The sequence below is a fragment of the Platalea leucorodia genome (genome assembly GCF_965183815.1).
Source record: "Platalea leucorodia genome assembly, chromosome: 15".
NCBI lineage: Eukaryota > Metazoa > Chordata > Aves > Pelecaniformes > Threskiornithidae > Platalea > Platalea leucorodia.
Window position 1 is genome coordinate 3,763,918 of NC_138837.1, and position 25,603 is coordinate 3,789,520.

At 49.4% G+C, this 25,603-nt stretch overlaps 3 protein-coding genes across 6 annotated transcripts; 1 reads left to right on the plus strand and 2 right to left on the minus strand.

The window, feature by feature from the left end:
• Nucleotides 1-535: 535 nt before the first annotated feature.
• On the minus strand, nucleotides 536-9,627 carry MRPS2 (mitochondrial ribosomal protein S2). 4 transcript variants are annotated; one of them, XR_014229816.1, is made up of 6 exons: nucleotides 7,021-7,169; nucleotides 6,707-6,898; nucleotides 6,092-6,147; nucleotides 5,229-5,278; nucleotides 4,011-4,060; nucleotides 1,156-1,665 (listed from the first exon to the last, which is right to left on the minus strand). XR_014229816.1 is itself a non-coding variant. In XM_082327248.1 (6 exons), the coding sequence occupies exons 1-4, from the start codon at nucleotides 9,551-9,553 to the stop codon at nucleotides 8,104-8,106; spliced, it is 759 nt and encodes a 252-aa protein (XP_082183374.1). In that variant the 5' UTR covers nucleotides 9,554-9,627; the 3' UTR covers nucleotides 6,092-6,147; nucleotides 6,707-6,898; nucleotides 7,689-8,103. The 4 variants fall into 4 exon arrangements, 1 of the variants encoding a protein (XP_082183374.1); XR_014229817.1 differs by lacking the exon at nucleotides 7,021-7,169 and adding an exon at nucleotides 7,176-7,233 and having other exon boundaries at nucleotides 1,160-1,665; XM_082327248.1 differs by lacking the exons at nucleotides 1,156-1,665; nucleotides 4,011-4,060; nucleotides 5,229-5,278; nucleotides 7,021-7,169 and adding exons at nucleotides 7,689-8,647; nucleotides 9,035-9,164; nucleotides 9,393-9,449; nucleotides 9,526-9,627.
• Nucleotides 9,552-11,921, plus strand: PIERCE1 (piercer of microtubule wall 1; the record flags this gene model as incomplete). The annotated part of the gene is made up of 3 exons (XM_082327249.1): nucleotides 9,552-9,928; nucleotides 10,028-10,106; nucleotides 10,320-11,921. The coding sequence occupies 3 exons, from the start codon at nucleotides 9,552-9,554 to the stop codon at nucleotides 10,503-10,505; spliced, it is 642 nt and encodes a 213-aa protein (XP_082183375.1). The 3' UTR covers nucleotides 10,506-11,921.
• Nucleotides 11,922-15,216: 3,295 nt separating this feature from the next.
• PPP1R26 (protein phosphatase 1 regulatory subunit 26) lies at nucleotides 15,217-24,603 on the minus strand. Its single transcript, XM_082327855.1, has 2 exons — nucleotides 24,464-24,603; nucleotides 15,217-21,556 (listed from the first exon to the last, which is right to left on the minus strand). Exon 2 carries the CDS (start codon nucleotides 21,493-21,495, stop codon nucleotides 17,440-17,442), a length of 4,056 nt encoding a protein of 1,351 aa, XP_082183981.1. The 5' UTR covers nucleotides 21,496-21,556; nucleotides 24,464-24,603; the 3' UTR covers nucleotides 15,217-17,439.
• Nucleotides 24,604-25,603: the final 1,000 nt, after the last annotated feature.

Consider the following 25,603-nt stretch of genomic DNA (forward strand, 5'->3'; position numbering starts at 1 on the left):
CAACAGTGCTGTAAATCTAGCGCGGAGCCAGCGTAGCTCGCTTCCCGCCCAGGAGCTGGCTTCCCAACATAATTCACCCGGCGTAAGGCTGAGCATTTGTAAGGCCTCTGTCTTTGAAGGCAGCAAGTTCCTCAGCCTGTCGGAGCCACCCTTAATTCCGCACAAACGCTGCAAAGATGGGCAGGGCCCCAGGCACGGGGCTGGTGGGCGCAGGTTCACCCGCACGGGAGCCTTTGGCGGAGGGCGAAGGCGAGGACTGGAATCCAAGGACCGGAATCCAGTAACGAGGCTCCGCGCAGGCAGCCCAGCGCCTCGGCTATCGTCCTGCATTCCCATGGCAACCAGCTCCACTGACAAATTAATTTTCTTCTGCTATTAGAAAAAGGAACCTAACAACCACACTAAATCCTCTCCTCAGGTTTTCAGGAAAGCCATTTTTCACCCTCCCCTCTGTGTTTGAAATCTAGGAGTAAATTTTGTCCAGATAAGCAGCATTCCCACGACACTTAATCCCCACCGCTCCTTCCCCAAAAGCAGCATTAGATAAAGCAGCAGTTAAGCACCTGGAAAAGTGGAGGAAAACCACCACGGTCCTTGCTTATCCCAATAATCTGAAATATCAGAATCTCTTTAAGCATTTACGATGAAAGAGGAAGCTCGAGGACAGCCCCTGTACTGCAGAGAAGCAGCCAAGGCAGCTTTGTTCACGTACAGACCCTTCGGACGCCAACGGCCACCTTACCGCCTCCCGATCGGCGCAGCCCGGTAACGGCAGGGGACACTCCAGGGATCGCCTGGGGCTCCCGCGCCCCAGGAGCACCGAGTTTTGTTCATCACTAATAAAAAGCACAAGTGTTTTCAGACACGTGCTTACGGTTTATGAGCTACGCTACAACACGGGAGAAACAGGACTAAAGGCAAAGCTATTTTATGCTCGTCATGCCTTCTCCAGATTTCCCACATCAGCTGGAGAAAGAGGAAGAGCCAGAACACTACGACCGACAGTCTGATCTCACCAGATGCTGCTGCTTTAGCAGCGCAGCAGATTTGTGCTACAAGGGGATGGAGGCAAGCAGCAAGACTTCTACCTTTCATTGTTTAAAGTAAAAAAACCATCCCAGTTCTCATATCCACAAATAAAAGTCTTAAATCCTAGAATGGTTAAAAATTAATATTGCTTGGGGTGCTACAAATACACAAGCATAATCATTTCAGACTTCTTGTAGGTGGCATCTTTATTTAGTTTTTTTTTTTGTTTTTTTGTTTTTTTTTTTTTTTTTTTAAAATCCTTCTTAACCAGGTAGAGAAAACACGGATTGAAACAGCAGTGCTTTAGAATATGGCTGTGAAAACAGCGATGAGCCGAGACAACCAGAAGGGCACGATTACAACTCTTACGGCTCTTCAACAGGCGGGCAGCAAAAGCAGAAAGGACACCTGGAGCAGAACTGTGATTTTTTTTTTTTAAACTGACACTGGCGTACACAGGTTGCAGCAAACATTCAGAACCCCAGGCAGCATCGCATGCCCTTTCACTGGCTGTGGCGTGCTTGAACCCACGTCTGAGAAAAGATGAACTTTGAGGGATCTTCAAACGCAGACGCTGCTAACCATTTCTTCTGCTGTAGCCAGGTTTGCCAGAAATTCTAAAACTCAAGGCATGATCTGCAAATAAAAAGAGGCCCAGGATGTTAGACAACTTCAAACCCAGCCAGCGCCAGTTAGCAGTAACTGCCAATACCAAGCAGCTAATTAATCCCTGCCACCCAGACTCCTGCTGCTCACCACGGCACAGTATCCGAGCCAAGGCGCTGCAGCTAGTTGGGACAGAGAATTGCTTTTCATTTCGGAGGCAACATTTTCAGCTAATTAATGAATTACATCAGGTTTGTCTTGGAACTGTCCAAAGATTTTTCACATCCCAGAGGAAATAAAAAAGCTTCATAAAATGAAACCAAATTTTAGGGAAGTCGTTAGCTGGCCTCGGTAATCATGATTCACAGGGAAACTTCAGAAAGTAATTTACTTCAGTCCAGAACCACAGGAACACCTTAACTCGCGCTGGCTGTACTCACTGCCGTCAGTGGAAGCCGAGTGCCTGCGATCTTGTGTGGATCAGGACCTACAGCAGTGACAGAAGGCAGATGGCACTAATAAATTCAGACTAATTTAGGAGAGGTTCTTTGCCACTACATCAGAAAGGTTTTGGGGGGAAAAAAAAAAAAAAAGAATCTTCCAGCTAGGCACAGTGCACTCTGGCGAGTCTGGGAAAGGGATAATTTAACAGCAGGATAGCTGGAGCCTGCTCTTGGTTACTCTTTCACGCTTAGGCTCCCTAAAAATCAAAGGTGAGTTTGCCAACCTCAATGCACAGGCAAGCTATTCATAGTGCAAAGAAAGAAAAGCTGGGCTTATTCCAGCGTTCAAAGCCAGGACATAAACCAGTTCTAAATGGTGAAGGGCTAAGATAATGTGCAGAAGACTTTTAATTTCTCTCAAAACCACTTTAATACAAAGTATTAATCTTTTCCACAGCTGAAAGCCAGGTAATTCTTTCAGTAAAGCAATATGCATAGCCTGGGATCGCTGCTCAGTCTTGGGAAGACGGTTAGCAGCAAATGCTATTAGGAAAATTTTAAGAGCTATCCTATGCCTCACACAGTAAAGTTGTAAAGGGAGACTCGTTAGGCACTCACTACCCCTACAGGACCCCTCATGTGAGTAAAGTCTGAAGAAAAAACTCAAATATGTATTTCAGGGTTAAAAGAAGTCAGGAAATTTAAATAGGAGAGTCACATCTTAAGGCATGCCTCTTTGCATAACCAGATCCCCAACAAGCTTATTAGCATTCTTTTCCAAAGCCACTGCTGGTAAGCAGTGACTTCTCCCAATTAAATGGCTCATTTTGCAGCCAGCAGCTATCCGCTTGGTTAATGGCACCTTTGGCCCTCATAATGCCCATTTAATGAGGACGTTTTCCACCATTTAGCACTGCCAGATTTTGTCAAGCTATTAGTCACTGCAAAGCCTCCGAGAGTTTCACAATACTGTCTACGTGTAGCCACAGCTTCTCTCCTCGCTTGTTTTAAGAACACCGGCACAGGAGAGGGTTGTGGGCAGCACATCACTCAGGAAAGGACAGTGACACACAGAGCTGTTGGGATATATCGGTACCTGCGCTCCCTAGCAGCTCGCCGCCTTGCAGGGCAAGTTCCTTTGCCACCACGCTAGCACACAAACACAGCAGAAACCAGTTAAAAAGTCACATTGTGCTCAAGTTTATTTTTGCTTTTTGTCTGCTGTGTTACCAGCTAGAACATGAGGCACAAGGAAGCCAGATCTTGTCTTGGCAAGCAGGGCAAAGCATTTCACTGCTGCAGTTACTGAAAGTTAGTTTAGAAGGACTTTAAGAACACTTCACGTTTTAGCATTAATTTTTTGCTTGGATTATTTAAATCAATCTTTTTATTTCTTTCTTCATTATGCCCAAGACACAGTTTCATTATCCTGCCCATCTGTGACACAAGCATTTTTTCAGTAGTGTTTTGTGTCAGACTGCAGAAGCACCAGAGCCTGTTTTGATAATCTCGGACACTAATATACATAAAAGCATAAGCTCTCAACAGAAGTGTCTTGTTCTGACAGCTGCCCTTAAAAGGATGCACTCTGGGAGCTGAGAAAAGCAGTCTGAGGAAATGAAATACAAAAATTAATCAGAAGTGTTTAATATTGCTTACAAAACTTACTGCAGTAGCAGAGCAGAGGAACCTGAAAGTGCTCCACCTGAAGTAGAGGTTTGTCAGCAAAAAAGATGAAAAAATACTGCATTTAAGTTTTTTCTGCAAGTATGCACTAGTAGCATTTTACATTTTTTTTTTTTTTTTAATTTGTCCATGTCCCACAAAAAGTCAGGACAAGCTGTACGAAGCCAAGGGCTCCTACCCAGACACGGACTGTTGTGGTAACGCACTGAGGTTTAGTACGCTTCCAAGAAATGACGTAACACCTACCTTCAACATGTGAGGCAAGTTCCAGAACTCGGTCCTGTTCTCAGAAGTAACTGTAAGAAGGAAAAAGATCTTGAGTTTGGGGTTTTTTTTGTTTTGTACCCCACCTCTAAAAAGCAAGCATGATTATAAAGCTGCATTTCAGAAGGCTGCTGATTGCACTTTCTGGTCAAACTCAGCACCCTCGGAAGTCAACATGTCGTTGGCTGTTTTATTAATGCTGGGAACAGGGTGCAGTTTTCTCCATCTGCTAAATCCACACCCAGCTGTTTCTAGATCATGCCAATACTTTGGAAACAACAAACTTAAGTGCCTGCTTCCCTCATCTCCTCCACTCCCAGATGCAATTCTTGATATCTCATCATGCTCAGCCCTGCACAACTCTAGAGGTGCCCTTTCACAGACACAACAGGCAGCAAGCAAGGATGTCTTGCAGGCCACAAAGGATTGCTGCAGGCAAAAACAGAATTCAAGAATAGAGCTGTCACTTCTGTTTGTCCTTGCAAGAAAAAAAAAAAGGAAGGACCTTCCCCTGATACAGTTAAAATTGGCATAATTTTAACCGCTTTTCAAAGGAATTTTGCTCCATCTTCCGCTGATTCTCTGGGGAAAGAGGTACAGATGGGAACAGCGTCAAGCTACTAATCTCTGAGCAGTTACAAGTTTCAGGGACAGGAAGCCCCTTCATCTCCACCCCCTAATGATATTAGCATGTCAGGAGAGAGAACCTCCAAGGACTCAGGCCTATTAGAATAAAGAATACTGGAGTTTGCCATTCCTCCACAACGATAAAAGATATGATATACAAGAAACCTGAACTAGCTTTTAACACAGCATGGTAGTAAAACACAGCAGTTTCACTTCTAAAACATAAAACTTGATAGCAGAAAAATTAGTTCTATCTCTTCCCTGTCACATAAACAAGGTATGCATTAAGAGGATGGCTGTCTGCCACGCTGAAGGACAGGGCTAGCTTCTGTACCCTGTCCCTCCTTCACGATTTAAGAGTAACATGAGAGTAAAAAAAAAAAGGGAAAACAAGCAATAATTGTCAGGTCACTCATCATTCCTGAGTGCTCACAGGTCTCAGAGCACTAGCAAAGACATGGCCTTTTCCTCTCTGCCACCTAATGACACAAACGTGGCACTACAGCCACATCTGCAACACGAGCTGGGGCATGGAGCTGTGCGACAGGGGAACCTGCATCCACTGCTGCTCACCTCAGGTCTTCGAGGCGGCCTCCTGCGTCTGCTGCATCACGTGGCTTTCTCTGAAAAAGCAGAAAATATATACAGCATTTATTTTATGTATTTAGACATGCTTCAAAGTCTGGTTATACGGTTACTGTTTCACTGACGACAGAAATTTGAAAGGCCCAGTCAGAAATGGAAGCTAAAGAAATAAATGCGTAGCGCAGGCATATTTTTACTTTCAGATAGGAATAGGGTCAGGGCTGCCAGCACACGACTGCCAGGACGTGCTCGCAGTGCTGTCACCAACTTGCCACGTGGCTTTAGATGGATCACTTCAACTCAGTCTTCTGTAATACAAGTCTCCGTACCAACAGGATCCTACCGTTTTCAAGGCTAATAATCTGAAAGCCATGCACAGCCTTCCTGCTGCACATTCACTACAGGGCAAACAGAGCACTTTTCTATTCTATTACATACAAATCTCTCATTTAAGGCCATTAAAAAAAATAGGAAAGGCTTAGTTTCTCAAGCGTCTCCCATTAACCAGCCCATTTATAAAGAATGTCAGGCTATCAATCACTCTGAGTGCTCACGGGTTTCAGAACAAACGAGCGTAGAACATAGCCTGTCTCTCTCTGCCACTTTTTGACGCAAAGATGCCACACCAGCCACCTTTGCAACGCCTATGGCAGGTTGAAAAAAAAAAAACAAATCCACAAAGACTGAAAAAGGTGATAGCTACAGGTATTTATAAGAACAGGATTATATCACCTACTCAAAAGTAGTATTACAAAGGTATTTGGTGCACATGTAGATACTAAATGTAACACACCACTTCGAGAAGATGGCTGAAGCTTACTTGGACAGCCTTTGTCGTAAGCACCACTTACCCTTGGTTCTTCAAGTGGTGCAATCCTTTTCACTTCACCCTTTGTCTTCTGCCAGGCTGAAGAAAGACAAATAAAAAGAAAGGGAGAAGAATGCAGTTAGTAACAAACAAGTGTTCATCTGACTGCGAAACAACCTTCTTTGTGAACTGCACCACTTAACAAAAAGCAGAACATTAAAACATAATAAAAAAAAATCGTTTGCTGAATAGATTCACTTTAGTTACTCAAATCGTTAAAACATTTCCCTCAAAACCTGAAAAGGTGACAGCCCTCAATTTTCTCCCCTCCCTCAATGGGAGCACAGCTGTATTTGCCTTAATCCCAGTACCTTCCTATACATCGGTTTATAATGCACCCCACCTCCACTGAGCACAGCAGTGCCTGGAGCACACAGAGCACCCGAAGGGGCCCAGGGGACCTGCGGGTCCCTCCCTGGCCGCGCCCGGCCATGTGGCTGAGCAGGGCCTGCTTTGTTCATCTAAGGCCCAGAAACCTGGGGAGGGGGAGCAGGCAAGAAAGGGGACTAAGAGCCTGATTTTCCTGGGGGTCACCCAGACCGGTAGGACCAGCATCTCACAGGCAGGCAGCCCGGCTGGACACAGGAACCGCCCGTACCTCCAGTCACACTCTCCTCCTGCCCGGGGGGCCTGCCGGTCCGCAGCCATGTCCTCCCGCCGCGGCCTTCCCTTCTTCAGCGACGGGGGAGAAGAGCAGAAGCCGAAGCCGAGGCGGCCCCCGCCGCCCAACAGCCGCCCTCAGGGCCGGCCCTGAAGCAGCTTCGCTGCAGCATGGCGCGGGAAGGGGCACCTGGGGAGAGCAGCCGGCCGTCAGCGCGGCACGGGGCCCGACCGAGGGCGCAGGAGGCCCCTCCTCGGCCGGCACCGGCCTCCCCGCCTGAGGGGGCGAAGGCTCCCCCCCACCCCACGCACCCTCCGGGCGGCTGCGGCCTCGCCCGCGCGGGGGAACAGTGCCCCCCGCCCCGAGGGACCAGACACCCTCCCTCCACCCCGCCGGGACGGAGCGGGACCGAGGGAGAGGCCGGCCCCGCTCCCCGCAGGGGGACCCGCCCGCGGCCGCCCCTCACCCGGCCGAGCGCCCCGCCGAAAAGGCCGCGGAGCGCCCGCCTTCCGCTTATATAGGGCGGGCGGACGGAAGCTGCGCGGGGCCAATGCGCGCAGCACGTTCGCTCCCGCGGGCGCCCCCTGCTGGGCGGGAGGACGCAGAGCAGGGAGCGGGCGGGGACAGGGCCGAGGACGCGGGGACAGGGACAGGGACAGGGACCCCCGGCCCAGCCTCGTCCCCACGCTGGGGGGGCCTGACCCCCAGCGCTGCAGGACTGCCCTACGCCCTCCCACAGAGACACAAGGCACGTTAGAAACTGGATTTCCCTTTTCTCGGCTGCACCCTGGAGCCCCCCGCTCCCCGTGGCAGAGGTTGGACACCGGGACAAAGCGGGGACCCTCCAACCCTGCCATGCACCGGCCAGGCTCGCACCCCTCCTGCTCCCAGCCTGCAATGCCCTGCGGGTCCCCAGGCTGGGAACACCCTTCACCCCTCACCCTGTGACCACCAATGTTTGCCAGAGACACCCCCGTACCTTCCCATTTCACAAGGAAAGACAGAAAAACGATCGCAGGGCCCTTTATTTGTCCTGTCAGGAAGATGCGCGAGATACAAGTGGTTTCAGGTGAGATGACAAGCTCAGGAATAGGAAGGCCACAGGACAGAGGTGCCTCCTCGCACAGGGACAAACGCCAGGACAGGAGCTGGGTCTGGCCTGGCTCTGTCTCCCCTTGCATCTCTCCGGACAATTTTTTTTTGAGCTAGAGACCCATCGCAGCTGTGACCGCCGCGGGATCTCTGCGCTGGGGCAGAGCCTCCCGCAACCAGCCCAGCTCTGCCGAAAGCCGGTGGGTGCTCTGGGTGCAGGGTCAGACCCGCAGCGCCCGCGGGAGCGTAGCAGGGCGCCCATCATCACGCTGCTGGGCACGGCCGAGCCTGTCCCTAGGGCTCTAATTGCCCTCCGCTTTGCTCCGCAGCTCGTCGAAGACCTCACTCTGCCGCCTCTTGTCCTTGGCGCGGATGATGGTCATCCTGAAGAGCTTGCAGTAGAGCTCCATGGCGGTGGGACTGTCGTCGTTCCCGGGGATGGGGTAGGTGATCAAACAGGGGTTGCAGTTCGTGTCCACCACCCCCACCGTGGGGATGTTCATCTTGGCGGCATCCCGGATGGCCACGTGGGGCTCAAAGACGTTGTTGAGGCTGCTGAGGAAGATGATGAGGTCGGGCAGGCGGACGCCGGACCCGAACTGGATGTGGGCATTGGTGAACAGGCCGCCCTGCCAGTAGCGGGTGTGGGCGTACTCCCCGCACTCCCGCGCCGTGCTCTCGACCAAGTGGCAGAACTGGCGCTTGCGGCTGATGAAGAGGATGATGCCTTTGCGGTAGGCGATGTGGGCGGTGAAGTTGAGGGCCAGCTGGAGGTGCTGCATCGTCTGGTCCAAGTCGATGATGTCCTGATCCAGGCGGCAGCCAAAGATATAGGGCTCCATGAACCTGCAGGGACAGAGGGAGGGCGACACAAGGGGACGCGGGGACGGGGGGGCATCGAGCAGTGTTTCTGAACACAGTGTGGCCCCACAGAAACCTTCTCGCCCCCCATCTCCCAGATGGTACCAGAGGAGCTCTCTGCAGAGAGCCCCTGTGCTCAGCGCCTGTCCCAGCCGGGCTCGGGGGGCTGCAGGTCTGACACCCCGCTCAGTGCCCACGCTGAGTGGGGTCCCTGTACTTTTGCAGGGCAGTAACCATGCCCAGGCAGAAACGCGGGTCTGCGTGGGCAGCTCCAGCCCCTGACTGGTCTGGTGCAGCCCCCAAAGGCTGATGGGGCCTAGGGAAACACTCCTGATGTCAACAAGTGTTGGATCACAAAACAGGGTCACTCACCTATGCCGACATCCCTTTTTGTGCCCCAAGTGCACCCGGGCGTCAAAGAGATCTTTCAGGGTGAAGAGCTCCTTCACGTTGAAGAAGTCGGGGTGGCTGAGAGGCTCGGAGAGCAGCTTGGCATCCTCGGCTGAGAGAAGGGAAAAAATAAAACCCCATCACTGCGCCCTCTTGCTGTGTTCGCAGGGGATGAGCCCGGACGGGAGAAAGGGCCCTGATGCCCCCGTGGCCACCCGAGCGCAACAAGGGCCCGGCGATCCCAGGACGCTGCTCATCGCCTGGCCCCAGGGGCGCAGGGGCCCGGCTCGGGGGACCCCCCCGTTCCCCGGGGAAGGGGCCGGTGCGCGGCAGCACTCACCGCGGGGCCGGGCCGCCGGGGCCGGGGCCGGGGCGCTGCTGTAGAGCCGCGGGGCTGCTGCGGGAAGAGAAACGGGGGGGGTCACACAGGCGGGGCGGGCCGGGCCGGGCCGGGCCGGGCACGACCCGCTCACCTGCCCGCAGGAGCCGCGGCACCGCCATGCTCCGTGCCCGGCGGCCGCAGGGCGAGGAGGAGCCGGAGGAGCCGGAGGAGGAGGGCGAGGAGGAGGAGAAGGGCGAGGAGGAGGAAGGTCAGGCGGCGCCTTCCGCTTCCGGCGGGGCGGGGGCCGGGCCCGGTGCGCGGAGCGATCGCTGCCCGCCCTCAGCGTCCCGTCGCCGGGCAACGCCTGGCCCCGGCCCGCTGCCAGCCCCCTCGGCCCGCTCCCGGCCCCCTCCCGGCCCCCTCGGCCCGCTCCCGGCCCCCATGTCCCGCCCGGCGGCCGCGGGCAGCCCCGGGCCCCGCACCAGCGACTGGTACCGCACCAGCCCCGGCCTGCCCGCCCGCTTCCAGCAGCCCGACTGCTTCCGCGGCTACGGGTGAGCGCGGCCCCCACTGCCGGGCCGCGGCCGGTGGCGGCCCCCGTCCCGCCGAGCCCCCCGGCACCCCCGCTCCCACCCGTGCCTTTCCCCCCGCAGGAAGCCGGAGCCTCACCCCCGGTACCGGACCAGCAACCAGGCCTACGGCAGCAAAGCCCCCACGGTGCACGAAGTGCCGGTAGGCGGGGGTGCGGGGGGCACCCCCGGGCTGCAGCCGGGGGTTTCGGAGGCAGCGCCTGGGAGCTTTGGCCTCTGCGGCATCCCCCGGCAGCGCGCTCCCTGCAACGCGTGAAGATAAAGTGCCCTCATCGCATCCAAGCTTCCGCGCCTTGCGGGTGCGGTTGATGGCGGCATTGCGGACATCTCATTCCTCCTTTCCCTTCTCTTGCAGACCTCCTTCCACGTCACCTCGCACGCGTTTTCGAATACCCTGGCGCAGTGTGGCATGTACAGAGATAACGGGCTCAACACCTCCCTGGAGAAGAGCAACGTCACCGGCCCAGACAACTTCATCACCGCCCACGACCACCTCAACTTCCACCCCAGCTACAACCCAAGCGGCCCGTCGCACTGCTAGATCCATGACGACAATGCGAAGCCACTTGAATTTACTGCCGGCTGCCTAGATAAAAAAACAAAACCCAAAAAAACCCACGAGCAAGCAACCACCACCACCGACCTTATCCTAAATCTGGGGCTAAGCCTCATCGAAAGCGTGACGGAAGGCAGTACGCCCTTGCGCTGTAGCTGCCGATGGAGGTTGCAGGCTGTTTCATCCAGAACAAGGCAGGTTTTTGCTACCGTCGCGCCCCGTGCGCTCCTGTTAGAGCGCTTGGCTTCAGGCTGCCTCCCCTGAACACAGACCTGGGATGTCACGGTTGTCATCGCCGGGGAGAGCGGAGCTGTACAGACCGTCAGGAGAATAATTCATACGGCACACTAAGCAGCAGCAGATTAACACACGTGCTATTAACACACTATTTACCACCTAAATCAGGATGGAATGAATTTTTCTCCTGAAAACAGGAAAAAAAAAAATCTTTCAGCTTGGTAATGTGAGACTTGCTATTACAGTGTGACGAATAGCTACAAATTAGCAGGTTAAAGGTAGCAGTACATTGCTAAAAATAACCTCCCCAACCCAAACTGTTGTATTTTTTTTTTACAGGACTCCCACCTAGTTAAGGTCACAAATTTAGCTTTGGGGGAAAAGCAGTTTAAATCTGTGTTACCAAAACCCAGCTCAGTAATTTGTTGGGAAGAACACATACAGCCACTTTGGTACTAGATGAAAGTAACTAATTTACCAAATGGATGTTATTAGGAATAATAACTAAATTTATAAAGATTTAATGTGATTAAATGTCAGTTAATTAGCTCATATGAACCATTTTACTTAATTTATAGGCAGCATATGGTTATAAATACTAGAACAATATACATTACATATATACATTTTATTCCCTTAACCTTTTCTCTGTCACTAATGATCCGTTAAACTCTTGGCTCAAGTACCACATATCATTAAAAATTAAGATTTTTAAACTGTTTCTGTACTATTTAATGAATAACCAAACTGCCTGTTTTCCAGAGGTATTCATTAAGCCCTTGGATTTCTTGTAGAAAGCATGTTCATCTTACCTCTCAAAACTACAACGTTTTAAGAAACTATTCAAATAAAGACAACTACTCAAAAAGAAAATGTTTTCTTACGCTTTATTGTAACCCCTGCAGTTACATAGCCAGCGAAACTGCGTCGTTTAGACAGTAACTGCACTAAAAAGAACACCTTTGCACGGCTGCCTTAAAAAGTGGTCTTGAAGAGAAACTGGTCTGCCTGGTTATGGATGAGACACGGTCCTACCTTATAGGTAGAACATACTGATAGTATGTATTAAAAATGAGCACAATATTATTCTAGCTGTTTGCTAAAAAAAAATAAAATAAAAAACTGAGTGTAATAGTATGTCCAAGTGCCACTGCAAATTATATTCTTCACGTTAGAAATATTCCCTGTTTGTGTCATTTTTATATCGTCTTACAAACTGCACAGGAAGCACGACAACAATATATTTAAACATACTTGCAAGGTAGAGGTATTCTGGTTAGTTAATCCTATCACTAAGCAAAAATCTGCGGTCCAAAACTGCACAGTGTGTCAGGCCTGTACTTGGGCTTTTTTTAAACATTCAAACCCCAGCGTAGCTGCATGTTCTGGGCCCCCTGCAAGATTTCAATCACGCCTACCCAACAATTCCAGTTTTCACTCCAATGCCTTTGGTTATCTCCAACAGAAGAACAGCCGGCTAAATTCACCTTTGCTGAAAACACACCAATACACTGGAACAAGTAAATATACTAAGCAGAAATGGGCCTGAAAGTTAACTTTTTAAATATTTAACATGTGAAAATAAAAAAGCAACCCTCTATCATTCACTGCTATTCTTCTATTTGACTCTAGACAACACCTTGAGCTTCTCATAACTTCCCTTTCTTCTCCTGAAATGAAAAATAACATAAAACGTGGAATTAATACAAACAGTTGTGACAATTTTACATATATTTTTATCCACAGGCTTTTCTGCAGGTGGAATAATTTAGGGGTAAGACTGCCTCTTAAAAATATAAACTTAGTGGCTTTTGTCACATAATTTTCCACCTGTTTTCATACTTCATCTAAAAACACCCACTTCTTTTCTTCCTTGCCTTTGTTTCTTCCCTTTTTGTTTTATTCTTGAACTGAAACCAGTTCCTTTGAACAGTTTTGCACGCAGTGTGCCTTACGTCACCCTCATACAGACCGTGCCCTGCCACACGCGGGGGTAAGGTTATCCAATTCTCCTCGCTCAGAAGGGAGCAACACGCGAGCTTCAGCTGCAGCCAGCCCCAGGAGACGTGCCTCTACGCGCCGAGTTGCTCAAGACTACAGAGGTTTGCAGTTCCTCCGCATCCCTCCCGCACACTCTATTCCTCTGAAATGTCCTGTGTCCTCATGTCAGCTTTTTTACCTTACTTAGGTCAAAGACATATTTTCCTTGTGCTCCCTTTCCTACATTTCCCTATTTTAGTGGGCTTAAGAAACACTGACCTGTTTGTTCAGGCGTTGGAGACCCAATACACTTTTTTTTTGAAAAATTTTTAAGAAATACCTGTACAAATTCAAAATATCATCCTAAAGATGACACATTTTACTGCAGAGAATCTACCCAAAACAGTCTCTTTCTACTCTGGATTTTGAAAGCGACATTTGCAGATAGAACTATGTAAGGCTGCACTATCAAACCAAGGCAAACTGCAGTTCTTAAAGGTCTAAATAGCATATACATTAATAAAAGAAATGGCGGCAGAGATGGTGTGTTCCTTCTTTGTATAAAAAGCAGCTACACATCAAAACACATGTTCCTAAAATAGCAGCAAAGAACTGTTTATAAAAATGTAAGGTAGCCCTTGTGGTCCCCTGAGGATCCTTGAAGATTGCCCTTCCTGAAGCACAGAAAAATAGCCACTGCGATGAAAATAAACCAATACACCTATTTTCAAAGTCCCGAGTGAGCACAGATTTATCTGAGAACTCTGGTATTGCAGTCAGGATGCTGTAACTTACCAGGAGCCATAATAAAATATACCGAGTAGTTTAATAACTTAAGATGCAAATTAGCAGGTTTTGTGCTCTGACTGAAAAAAAAAGTCATTGTGCATTTTTTAAAAATATAAACCAGCACTCGTTAAAAAAAAAAAAGTAACTTCTTTACATGTTTGAGTAGACCTGAGTCCATGGTTCCACATGTGTATCTACTGCAATAGATAAAGGATCAAATTAATGCTTCAGGAGGCTTGAAATAATGGAAAAAGGAGCTTGTTCCGGGCACTGGCCAGAGCTATCACTGGCGCGCTGAAAAGGGCCCGGAGGGGTGTACAGGCTGTGCCTACCCTGCGGCTGGCTGCCTGCTGGGATCAGCATCACCGGGAAGAACCAAATGCTTTCGGTACTGCATCTACCAAGGTTCGACCTCAAGAGATTTGTACTGCAGTCCCTGACTTGGTACCACACGTGTGGGACTCTTGCTCATGAATTTATTCCCACTCAGTACAATCTTTCTACTCCTCAGCTGTTCAGCCTTTCATCGGTAATGCGTAAGAGCGATTTCTCTTTTCCGAGCGAGTGGTAAGAACCGTGCCCAGAATGACGATGGTGCCAGCAGAGCCATGGCACTCTTCTTATGGCTGCAGCACCAGTTCCATGGGTTCACTGACCCACATCCCCTGTGGGTGCTTGCTCCCCCTTGGCAAGTCAGCAGTTCTCAGGGGACAAAGTCTGGAAAAATTACTTGCAGAGACCAAAGACGACTGGGAGGACGTGGAGGTAGAAGGGAATACCCATAGCATTGGTGCAGAAATACCAATTGGTGCAGACGGGATGGTCTGAATATCGAAACAGCAGTCTTCCCTCCCTCCCTCCCTCCCAGCCTGATGATTAGCTCAGCGTCTCCATGCCTTCTAGGAGAACCTCAGGGCTGGGGGTCGCAACGTCACCCGTGAGCAAGAAAGCGTGTTCATCCCATCTCCACACCATCAAGGGCTCCCAGCCTCACTACCACCAGTCCTGGATAGCGGGGCAGAAAGGATCACGTGCAAATCCTGGCTGCTGCAGAGGAGGCCATTTAGAGACACACCGCGTGCCTTCCGACTGAACGACAGCTGTCACCTGCTGAACTCTGCCTCAAAACCAAGGAACCCCTTTTGCTAATCCTCATGCCACTAACGGAGAGGGGCAAGCACAAGGAAAGACTCCACTTCTTGACCACAAATGCCAGGAAAGAAAACTGCTGTTAGGGTTTTGCTAAAACTGTGAAAACCCTTCTCACCTCCCAGAACACTGGCAACTTTTTTTGCCTATGCACTTTGTAGATTCTCCTTCTTCATTTTCTGTTACTAAGAACAATATTCCCTTAAATGGACACATCTTTAAAGATCTGGGTTCTGCTTCCCAGTCACAAGGCACTCGCACGCTATTGTCAGGCAGGGGATTACAGCGTCGGGCAGCGAGTGGTTGAAGACAACAGGAGGCAAGAAGCAAGAGCAGCAGATGAAATGAGATCCTGTTCCCAGGTTCGGCCAACACAAACGCTGTGATCGTCTTCAATGCCAACATCCTTTGCTCACAAACCTTACTGGCACAAGCTAATTACATCTCCCGACTACAGTCGGGAGAGAAAAAAAACAACCCCACAGAAATACTGCTCACTAAAGACGATGACACAAATCATAGGAGCACTCTGGTTTCACGGTCCATGGTCAGAACCCCATTTATTAAACATTATAAACTTATCAATGTACATCATTGCCTATATACAAATCAAGTTTATCAATTTTAAAAAGTGCTGTTTGAAATTAGGTTTTATTTAAAGCACAAGGTCATCGGAATTGCATCTTAACTGAAAGTGAATAGTATTGAGAACACAGACACATCGACAGGGGCACAAGACACCTTTTAAGTCTTAATGTTGATTTACTGAAAACTCTGATGAGAAACATTCAGCTTATTTTATACAAACAGTACATAGTGCTTCCATCATCTCTATTAAACTTAAGTATACAGTTTAATCCTTTTAAAGCAAGGTACTCTGAAAACTTCTATTTTAAAATACCAGCCTATTTACCTATTCCAAACAAAAGGCCCAAATCCTGCAACTGAATCAAGGCAGACAAAAACATACGCCTGCGTAGACGGACCGCAGGCACGTGAGCTAAGTAAAAAACACTTTTCCAAGGTATCCTACCACAAAAATGAGATGATCTAGCATACGGATCTTTTAAACAAACCAACCAACCCAAGGACTATAAAAAGGTGGCCGGACAGTAAGAAATGTCAAGTGACCACTATAAACATGTTTAAAACGTAACTGCACAACAGTATAAACACACAAAGGATGTTGCTTATTTCTCTACATGCCACAGTTACTTGTTCTACTCTATGCTACACCGTGCCAATACTCTGCAAACGCGCTCACACCGGGCGATACTGTGTGACACCGGGTCCGTTCCCGACTGCTTTTGCGCCATTTTTCGACATTAAGGCCAGCCTCCGGGAAGACTGCTGACGTGACCGAGAAACAAAGCGATGCCGAGTGGTAGTTTGGCCGAGAGAAGTTCTGTAGAAGACTCGCTAAAGAGAATATCGGATCAATTCACAGGGACAAGGTGTAAGAACAAACTACTCAAAGGACTTCACTACACACAAATGAAGAGGAAAGAACCAGCCAACAGCTTAAATTCACACCTTTTAGATTTTTCAGTGAAACCAGTGCGGGGGCACTTTTTTTTGTGATATGAACGTGCTACTTCAATCCCATTTAAAGTTAGTACAAATAAAAAGATAGTAGTGAAAAATTGCTTTATTCTGGCTGCTGGAAATGGAGGCAGAGAAAGCACTACCAGTATGAAAGAACAGTGCTGAAAATATCCTTGGCGTTTACATTAGGGACTTCCTACAGCAAATCTAGCTTTGTTCTATTGCACAAAAATCGTAAATGAAAAGAAAAGTTCACAAAAATGTAACATTTTAGAAAACACTTTTGAAAAAGGAAAAGTAAGGGCACTCAATTTGAGAAAGTTCACTCAGGAAACCAAAAGCCATCTCTGGGTAACTGCAGGGCATCGAAATTAGACTTGAGAAAAACGAGGAATTGTTTCAGCCTTGCAGGCCCAACAGTATGTAAATCTAGCAAAATCCACAGAAATCACGTTGTCTGAACAGACACGCTCCTTCGCTCTTCTCGAACTGCAATTGTGCTTTGCGTCCCCTGCTATGGGAGGTTTCTGCCATTCAAAAGGTACCTTCAGCAGCTGCCGAGATCGCTTTACGCAGGATGCGCAGACAGACCGATCCACTTTATTTACCTGGATTTGCACTTGTATCTTCAAGGACGGATCTCCACACCTACAGCTGCGCTGAATTCCCTGGAGTTCTGCTTAGTGAACTCGCCCAAGAGTCCTCAGGGTGGGAGAACTGAGACCCCAGCATAAAACCACTACATAGGATTGTCCTAAGGCAGCTTGAGTATGAACAGACGTCAGATAATCTGCTTCAAAAGCGTAACATTACTATCAAATGCTGTGTTTTCCTAGGATCTCTTAAGAGATTGCCAAATATATTCTGCACGCAAACAGGTTTCCTTTTGATATATGATTAGAGGCCTCATAATTTAAAGCGTGATTAGCCAGTATCTCATCTACAGTAACTACAGCATCCTGTAGTAATGCAAGCCCTAAAAATCATTATAAAAAATATTTCCTTAGAGCACTTTAAATAATTTACAAAATTCTACAAAAACTATGTATGTTTATCCATGATACCCCTGTTAAATAGAAGCATTTTTCACATTAGTGTGTATATGATATACAGATATCGGCATCTCCCGCTGTCTCTCCTTTCATGTCTCAAGTTTTACCAAGGTAATTACAATGATAGTTATTTTCTAAAAAGACTGTTACTGTAAAAAGAAGTGTACTTACATATTTGAAACCTTTCTTTTCAAGAGGGAATCTGGGCAGTCCCCTGCAGGTAGGTCAGTAAATTTTGCACAGGTTTTGTCTAAAACTTCCTGCCCTTGGTCCACTTCACAAGCAGTTTCCCTATTCTGCAGGACAGATATTTTTCCTTCCAAATTGGAGCTGGATACCTGAATTTCTTCCTGCCTGTCACTGTCCTGACAGATAACTTTTTCTTTCTTAATGCACGTCTGCATACTGTTATTTGTACATGCTCCTCCACTAGTTTTATCCCCTTCTACTGCTGTCACATTTAGTTCCTGCAGCGGGCAACCTAAATTTGGATCTGGCCTCTTGTCTTGCGGGTTATTCTCTCCCTTACTGCACACATGTACACTCTGCTGAGATGTGTCTCTGCTAACTTTATCTGCTTTTACCACTGCCATACTGTGTTCAGGGTGTGGAGGATCTAAATTGGAATCGGCCCAGCTGTCTTTGTGGATATCTCCTTCCTCGATCCACACCTGTGCGTCCTCAGCTTTGGATACTCCTCTGCAAACCTTATCTGCCTTTACTGCTGCCACGCTCCGCTCCTGCAAGGGGAGACCGGAGCGTGAATCCGACTGGTCTCCTGAAGCACCGGCCTTTCCGCCACCCTCTGCTTCCTCTTTGATATACAAAGGAGCAGCCTCCAGTCTTTCACAGGCTTCTGCTACATGGGGACTTGACACTTCCACAGCGAGCTTCTGAGAAGAACTGGATTCTTTTATTGCTGTCGTACACTCCCCACTGAATTCGCCGTTTGGCGAGGGGGCTCCTCTTCCCTGGTTAAGTACGTCTGTATCCTGGGAAGCTACCTCTGCTCCTAACGCACTGCTCTGGGCGAGCAAACGCTCTGCTTTCTGCCTTTTGTTCAAAAGCATGGATTTCTTCCTGTCCCGAGCATATTTTAGACCTGCAATAAATTTACTCGAAATTTTTAGGTGAAAGGTATTCTTTCTTTTAGATCTAGACCTTGCATTAATGACTTTCCGTACTTTACAACCTTCATTTTTGCTGGTTTTAGGTGGAAGCGTTTTCTGCACAGGCTCCGAACTGGGGACACTCTTTTTACCTGTTGTGTTTCCAGATAACTCACCACCAGCAACACCTTTAACCCCCACCGCACCTTGCTTAGCTTTTGACTGACCAGTAGTATGAAGATTAACATTCTCTGCAGAGGAAGCGGATTTCCCACTGCCATGTAACATTGCACTTTTCCCTTCCGTTCTCTGAGAGTTCTTCAACTCATCAGTTTGCTGAGCTACCTCAGTCTTTTTACTCTGACCCAGCATGAGGTCAATCTCATTTTCAACCGGCTGTTGCTTTGCTTTTCCTTTATTAGCAGTTTGTTTGGTCACTCTCAGCAGGTCCAGAGTTGCATCATCTTTTTGTATCTCTGAATTGCTTGCAGAGTCTTTAGCCTTTTCTGCCAAAAACTTCCTAATTTCTTGTTCAATGCTGTCATCGCTGTCCACTGAACTGCTGTCATCAGCGTCTGACGCAGCTGTGAAAGTACATTTTTTATTTTTAGCTACCCGCAGGTTATTCTGGTTTGAAACTGGTTTAGGTTTATATCCTTTTTTAAGCTGTAAGTTAAACTCTAAGTTCTTCATGGTTTCTGTTTTTTCACTGGTAAGTTTGACATTTATGTTGTCTGGAGGATTTCTGATTGCATTCTCTTTCACAGCCTTTCTGGATTTTGAGAGGCAGCTTTTCAGTAGCACGGGATTTTTACATTTCCACTCATTTTGTTGGAGGCTACTAAATTCATTGAGCAGCTGAGTTTCTGTCTCGCTAAATCTGACTCTCTTCTTGCACTGAGATTTCTGGTCCTTGGACTTCTTCTTTAATTTTCTTTTAGACCGTAAAAGGTCCTTGATAGCACTATCAAGGTCCTCGTCACTATCGAGAGAACTGCTCTCATCGTCCGAACCATCCCTCTCTTGAGTTTGGATGGTATTTTTCATAAGCTTTCTTGCGCTACTCTGAACCTGCATAAAAGGGTTTACAGGGTCCAAGGCCACACATCTGCCAAGAGATCCGGATAATTCGGAAGACATCAGCTGCTGCTGCCTAGTCTCTTTGCTGCCGAGCCTTTGAGCATCACAGAGTTCTGCGGGGCTGCTCAGGGCACACCCCTCTTGGAGCACAGGAAATTTTGAATAGTTACCTGGCTGGAAAAGTCCTGTCGCCAGCTGTTCAGGTGCTTTTGATGCACCCTGTTTCGCTATTCTGCCTTCCCTTTTAAGTCTCCTTTTACGACTCAGTGATAGCTTCAGTGTTTTGGGAAGAGAAGGCTCAAGGGTACCGGTGAGGCTGTTTTGATCAGAAGGCAAAGGCATCTGGATGGAGTGTGACAGGCTGGGAGGCTTTGTTCCAAGGCTTTCTGACTGTGCTTTCAGAGCCAAAAAAGCCCTGATTTCTTGCTCTATACTATCATCGCTGTCCACAAGGCTGCTGTCACTTTCACAACGGGAGGACGAAAGAAGCTGGGGAGAAAAGAAGGAGTCTGCAGCGAGTGATTTGTTGTCACTTCCCATTTGGGATGGCATGATTGTTTTGGAAATATCAAGGATAGCTTCCGCACACATGAGTTCCGCAGATGTGTCTGCTCTGCAAGAGGCCTGCAATGTGAGCTCACAAGCAGCAATCTTGTTTTCCGGAGGTGCAAAATGTCTGGCTTTTTTCAGTGGTTTAAACAGCTTGTTAAATTCTTTGCTGGTGCTTTCTAATTCTGTTGACTTTGAATTAATTTCTTTTCTCTTGTTGCTTATAGGGCTTTTATGGATTTCTGGTGAGGCACTTTTTGTTGAGCTAATCATCAGGCTTGCAGAAATGTCCGCCATACCCTTTGTATCAAATTGTTCCCTCTGCAAAGGGACACAGTCTGTTGCGTGACCTGCCTCTTTCCTGATTTTCTCCAGCTGATAAAGCTGAATGGCTTCTTCAATGCCATCATCACTACTGGAGTCGGACGTGTGCATGCTCTCGTTGATAAGTGCTCCCCTCGTCTCCCAGTAATTGGTGCCATTTTCTTCATTTTGCTCCACTAACCAGGGCTGGCTGGCAGTGGCCATTTCTAGATAGGCTTGGTTCACTTGGCTGAAATCACTAGGCTCTTCTTGCGTTTTAGACTGCAAACACTTGGACTGCGTGCTGGTTTTCTGTAGCTTGGGATGGTGTCTCAAGAGGAGCGCATTACAACCTTGCTTCATAGCACCACAGTTTGTTTTGTTAGTCGTTTCTTTGTCGCATTTTAGGACAGATCTCACACGGGAATCTTTTTTATCCTCCCCGATTACACACTTACTAATTTCTTGCTGCTTCTTCTCATTCAAGAACTGCACAATTTCAGCTTGTATGCTCTGTTCAAAAGAGTCATCGCTACTGTTGCTCTGAGGGGAAGCAGGCTGTAGCCTTTTACCAATTCCCAGGTGGTCAGACAGGTACTCTTCAGAGAGCATCTCGGCTTTAAATGTCACAGGGAGAAGGTTACTGGCCATTTTGTTCTGGGAGAATTCTCTCTTAAACCTTTTGTCTCTGCTTATATTCTCAGAACACTCTGCATTCCTTTGCAACAACTGGTCACTTTTGCTTTTTGCTTTCAGGTACTCTTGAATGGCTTCCTCTATACCTCGGTCAACAGAATCATCGCTGTCAGAATCGAGCAAGGAAGCCCCAAACCCCACGTTCTCTTCCACTTCAGTGTCGTCTGAATCAGCAGGGCAACCGCGCTTGGTATACTGAGGATGCTTCCGTAGCAGCGTGGTGCTAGATGCGACTCTGTTACTAGTGCCCTTTTCTCCCTTTTGTTTCTTCTGCATAATACAATCATACTCATTGTTCATACCCAGGGGAGACTCTTGACTTTGCAGATTGTTTATGATCATCTGAACTTTTGCACTTACAGAGGTTCTAGTGACGTCCCCTTCGGATTCAGAGAAGCAAGCGGGATATCTACAATTCCTTGCTGGTCCAAAGGACTCCCATTTTGTCTGAAGAGCTACCAAAGGAGAAGCATTCATAAGGAACATTCTAGCAGGCAACAGCAAAGTCCACAACGGAGCAGTTTTTCAGACTGGTCTCTCTTCCATCCTACAATAAAGAAAAAGAAGAATATTTTTTATTATGCATCTACCCTCTACAAGTTCCATGTAATAATACTGGCAACATAAATTGTAAATTACTAACACTCAGACTTATTGTGCCAGATAATCACAAGAGTTACTCCTCAACATCACTTTAAAGGGTAAATCAGTCACTACTGCCATTAAGGATAAGACAGAGCACTCATCATTTGTGGTTTTCAGTATTTTCCGGCACAACCATAATCCGATTCAGCTAATTATCTTCACTTCCGAAACTCTTCCTGCACTTTTCACTGAAGGTTACACTCTCTTTCGCGCACGCTCCTAAATAACCACGTATTGTCAAGACTCACGAAGAATCACTCTGATGATACTTCAGGGCGCAGGCGTGTGCGACCCCCTTCTGCGCTAACGTTGGCTTAATATTTTTGCCATGAACTTTATGGCAAGAGAGAGAGAACAATTTTAAGGGAGTCTTTCATAAAAAAATAGAATTGGTGGGAGTGGAGAACCCTGCAAAATATTCTGCTCCCCGTGTTTCCTTCGGCATAACTGCCCTTTTTAAAGAACTCCCGCCATACATAGCTCAGCTTTCCAGTTTTACAACAAAAACAATGTTGGTTATGTCCCCGTGGTACATAACGGGCGGATGTGAAGCAAGCTTGCCCATGATCTGAGACGGTGGAACACAAACCAACTCTTATTCAAAGAGCAGAGTAACTATGTTAGCGTGATGCCTGAACTCACACGCTGGCCTGAGACAGCTTTTGCTTGTTCTGGCTTGGCATTAAGCACGCACAACTGAGGGACTTGAGGCATCTCAAAGAGAAGGAAAGGGAGCTTATTTCTTCCTGAAACACAGTATGCAGCAATAACCCGGAGACATCAGTCATTCCGGCCTCACTGCAGGCTAAAAGCTCTTGGTAAACACAAATCTTTGGGAGTTTGCAAAAGCAGGATGAAGATTATGAACTATTCTTTGTATTTTAGTAGAAACCCCAAACAGAATGAAGGCCTGTTTCATTGAAAAGGGAAAAAAGCCATCCGGAAAATGCCAGATAACACCCCAAAGAGTTCACAACTTCCACGGGATCCCGTGAGGGCTGAAGGTTTCACCTGCAGCATCACTTGGTGGGACCAAAACAGCACCTGGTTGGCACAAGGCACGGAGCAACCCCAACAAAAAGCCACGGCAGCAGAGCGGGTCTTCAAGCCCAACTCGCAGTCTCCGACACAAACCAGTGAGCCCCAGCTGCAGTGCGGCACTGGACTCTACCGGCCTGCAGAGACGTGCTTCTGCCTCTGAATCCTCACCAACCTTGCTCTTCTCAATTTTTCTCTAGTTCTGGTTTCAAATTAATCAGTGGCAATAAATATTTTGAAGAATTAATGATTCTAAACTCTTGAAAACTTCTAAGTATATTTATTTGCTACTGAGAATAAGGTAACAGACAACCAGGGAAGACAATTCTTCATCACTTTTAAAAAGAGCACAGTGCTCCAACGAAGAATCTTCTATTTAACGTGACAAATGCTTTTGTCAAAATTATTCTGGGACCTGTGCTCAGGGAGCAGTTTTATTGCCATCTTGTTAGCAGACTAGGAAATCTTACTGACCAAGGCGGAGTCCCCCTGCACACGCCTTACACGATGTCTGCAGAGCGGTTAGCTCTGAACACGCCACTAATCCTGCTTTTGCCGCTTCTTTTGCTAGTTCTCTGCCGCAGAACGTCTTGGCAAAATACATTTTAACCCAAGCTCTGGACATCCATTTCTGATTTTCTTATCCTCAGTGGTAATTACTTTCAAAACACCGTTCCTGCAGAATTAAAGTTTTAAGCGTAGCGATCAAGAACATCCCTCCTGGGATGGAACCTGGAGCAACCCAACACGCGCTGTTTTAACTTCCACCTTTTAGCCGAATGAAGTTAGTTTAGACCGACTTCTGCTCTACGCGTGCCGAGAAAGCACGGCGCTCCCGACCGTTCGTGTATTCCGCTGCGAACTAACGGGGGAAGGATCTCGCGAGCAGCCTGCCGCGCCACGGGGCAGAACCCAAACTTTCAGAAACACGCGAATGAACGCACAATTTCTAAAGTCGCCTCCGACACATTCACTAGGGCCAAGAGAAATCAGAAACGTTCTTCCTTGTAATAAGCAGCTAAGGATCAAAAAGACAGAAATCAGAATACCTAATTATCTTGAAGAAATGCAATTAACACACTTAAGCTCCCAGGTTCATGAAAAAAAAAAACAACTTACTTCCTATTAACCTATTTCCACAGTTTCCAGGGAAGGGGCAGGTGCCTTCGCTACCCCGCGCGGGGATCGCGGTCGCACCGCAAGAATTGGACGGGACCGGGATGAACTTTCCCGCCCCAGCGCGGCTTCAGGCCGGGGTGCGGGGCTGCGAGGGGGCACCCACCCGGCGGCACCCACGGAGCGCCCCAGGGGCACCTGGAGGCTGTGTGAGGGGACACGAACCAGGGGGCACCCACGGAGGGTGCGAGGGGACGTGAGGGGGCACCCACGGGGGCCGTGCGAGGGGACGCGAGGGGAGACTCGCCAGGGGAGCATCCACAGGGGCTGCCTGAGGGGACAACGCACGCAGGGGACACGTACAGAGGGTGTGAGGGGACAGGAGGGGACGCCCGCCCGGGGGGCACCCGCGGAGGGGCTGTGAGGGGACGCCCGCCCGGGAGGGACACCCGGAGGCGGCGTACGCGGGGCCACCGCCGCGGGGCGCCCCGCCCGCTGCCCGCGGCCGGCCGGGCCCTGCCCGCGCCGCCATGCCTCCCCCTTCCCGCCTTCCGCCGCCCTCGGCCGGCCGCGCCGGGCCCGGACCCGGGCCTCGGCCTCAGCCTCGGCCTCGGCGGGGCCCCGCCGCGCCTCCCGCCCGCCGCCCGGCGCTCACCTGCCGCCGCCGCCGCGGGGGGAGGCCGAGAGGGGGTGGCGGGGGTGGCGGCGCCCGGCCCGCGCTCCCCGCTCCGCGCCGCTCCGCTCCGCCGGGCTCCGCTCCGCCGCGGCCGCTGCCCGCCGCGCTGGTGCAGGGGCGGGCGGCGCTTCCTTCCCTGCCCCCGGGGAGCGGGAGGCATGCGCCGCAGGGCTCCGCCGGGGAGGCGGGGGCGACCGCCCGGCCCTCGGCGGCCGCCGGCTCTGCCCGCGGGAGCGGCGGGGCGGGGAGGGGCCGGGCCGGGCCGGGCCGGGCCGGGCGGCCCCGGCGCCGGGGCACAAAGGCAGGCGCGGCCGCCCCGGGGCCCGGCGCGGAGCGAGGCTGGAGCCCGGTTAAGGATTGAGAGCGGAAGGTCCGGCGGGGAGGAAGGCGAGGACCCCGCCGGCCCTGCGGAGCTGGGGCCTCCTGCAGACCCAGGGCAAGACTGGGGCCCCAGACCCCCGGTCCTGCGAATGCTGGCCGGCTCTGTCCCGGCGGGGACTTTGCGAACAGGCGTACCGGGCGTTTGCACCATTTACTTTTGAGACAAGAGTCGAGTACAGCGCAGAGGAGGAGAATAATTCGTCGTGCTCCCTTTGGGGTGCGATGGCGGCTGCCAAAGGTGCGGAAAACTCAAAACGTCCACAAAACACACCAGTAACCGTCCCAAGCCCTAAGTTTGGGGATGCAAAACTAGAACTGGGGTTACGAGAGCTGAGGACCAGTTTTTTTCAGAAAATGAAGCAGTTAGTGCTTTGGCTCCTGGAGTTATCGGGGTGTTGTTGCTTTCACGTAAAGAAACAGCAGAGTTTTAGTGCGCACTTTCTTCTTTGTTTCGCCAGCAAGGAGGCTTTCCACGGGGATGCGCTGCCAGCCGTGTCCTACAGGCCCCATGCTCCCGGAGCAGAGCCAAGCTGCAGGATCCTTCCTTTCGGGACACCCGTTTCAACCTGCTCCTTCACTAAAAACCACGTAGTGAGTCATAACTCTCGGTTTGTAAATCTTCACAAGCATTTCCATTCCTAGTTTCTGGCAAATGAAAACCTGGTGCCTTAACATAAAGTGCTGCCTATTTTCACTTTGCCAGTATATTTTTTTTTCCCGTGGTGCTCGAACACCTAT

What these genes read in the sequence shown, in the direction of transcription:
- PPP1R26 (XM_082327855.1), bottom strand. Translation starts at nt 21,495, where the DNA reads ATGTTCCTTATGAATGCTTCTCCTTTGGTAGCTCTTCAGACAAAATGG.
- MRPS2 (XM_082327248.1), bottom strand. Translation starts at nt 9,553, where the DNA reads ATGGCGGTGCCGCGGCTCCTGCGGGCAG. An exon ending in GCCGCGGCTCCTGCGGGCAG is followed by an intron (nt 9,450 to 9,525) that starts GTGAGCGGGTCG and finishes CTCTTCCCGCAG; the next exon opens with CAGCCCCGCGGCTCTACAGC. An exon ending in CCCGGCGGCCCGGCCCCGCG is followed by an intron (nt 9,165 to 9,392) that starts GTGAGTGCTGCC and finishes CCCTTCTCTCAG; the next exon opens with CCGAGGATGCCAAGCTGCTC.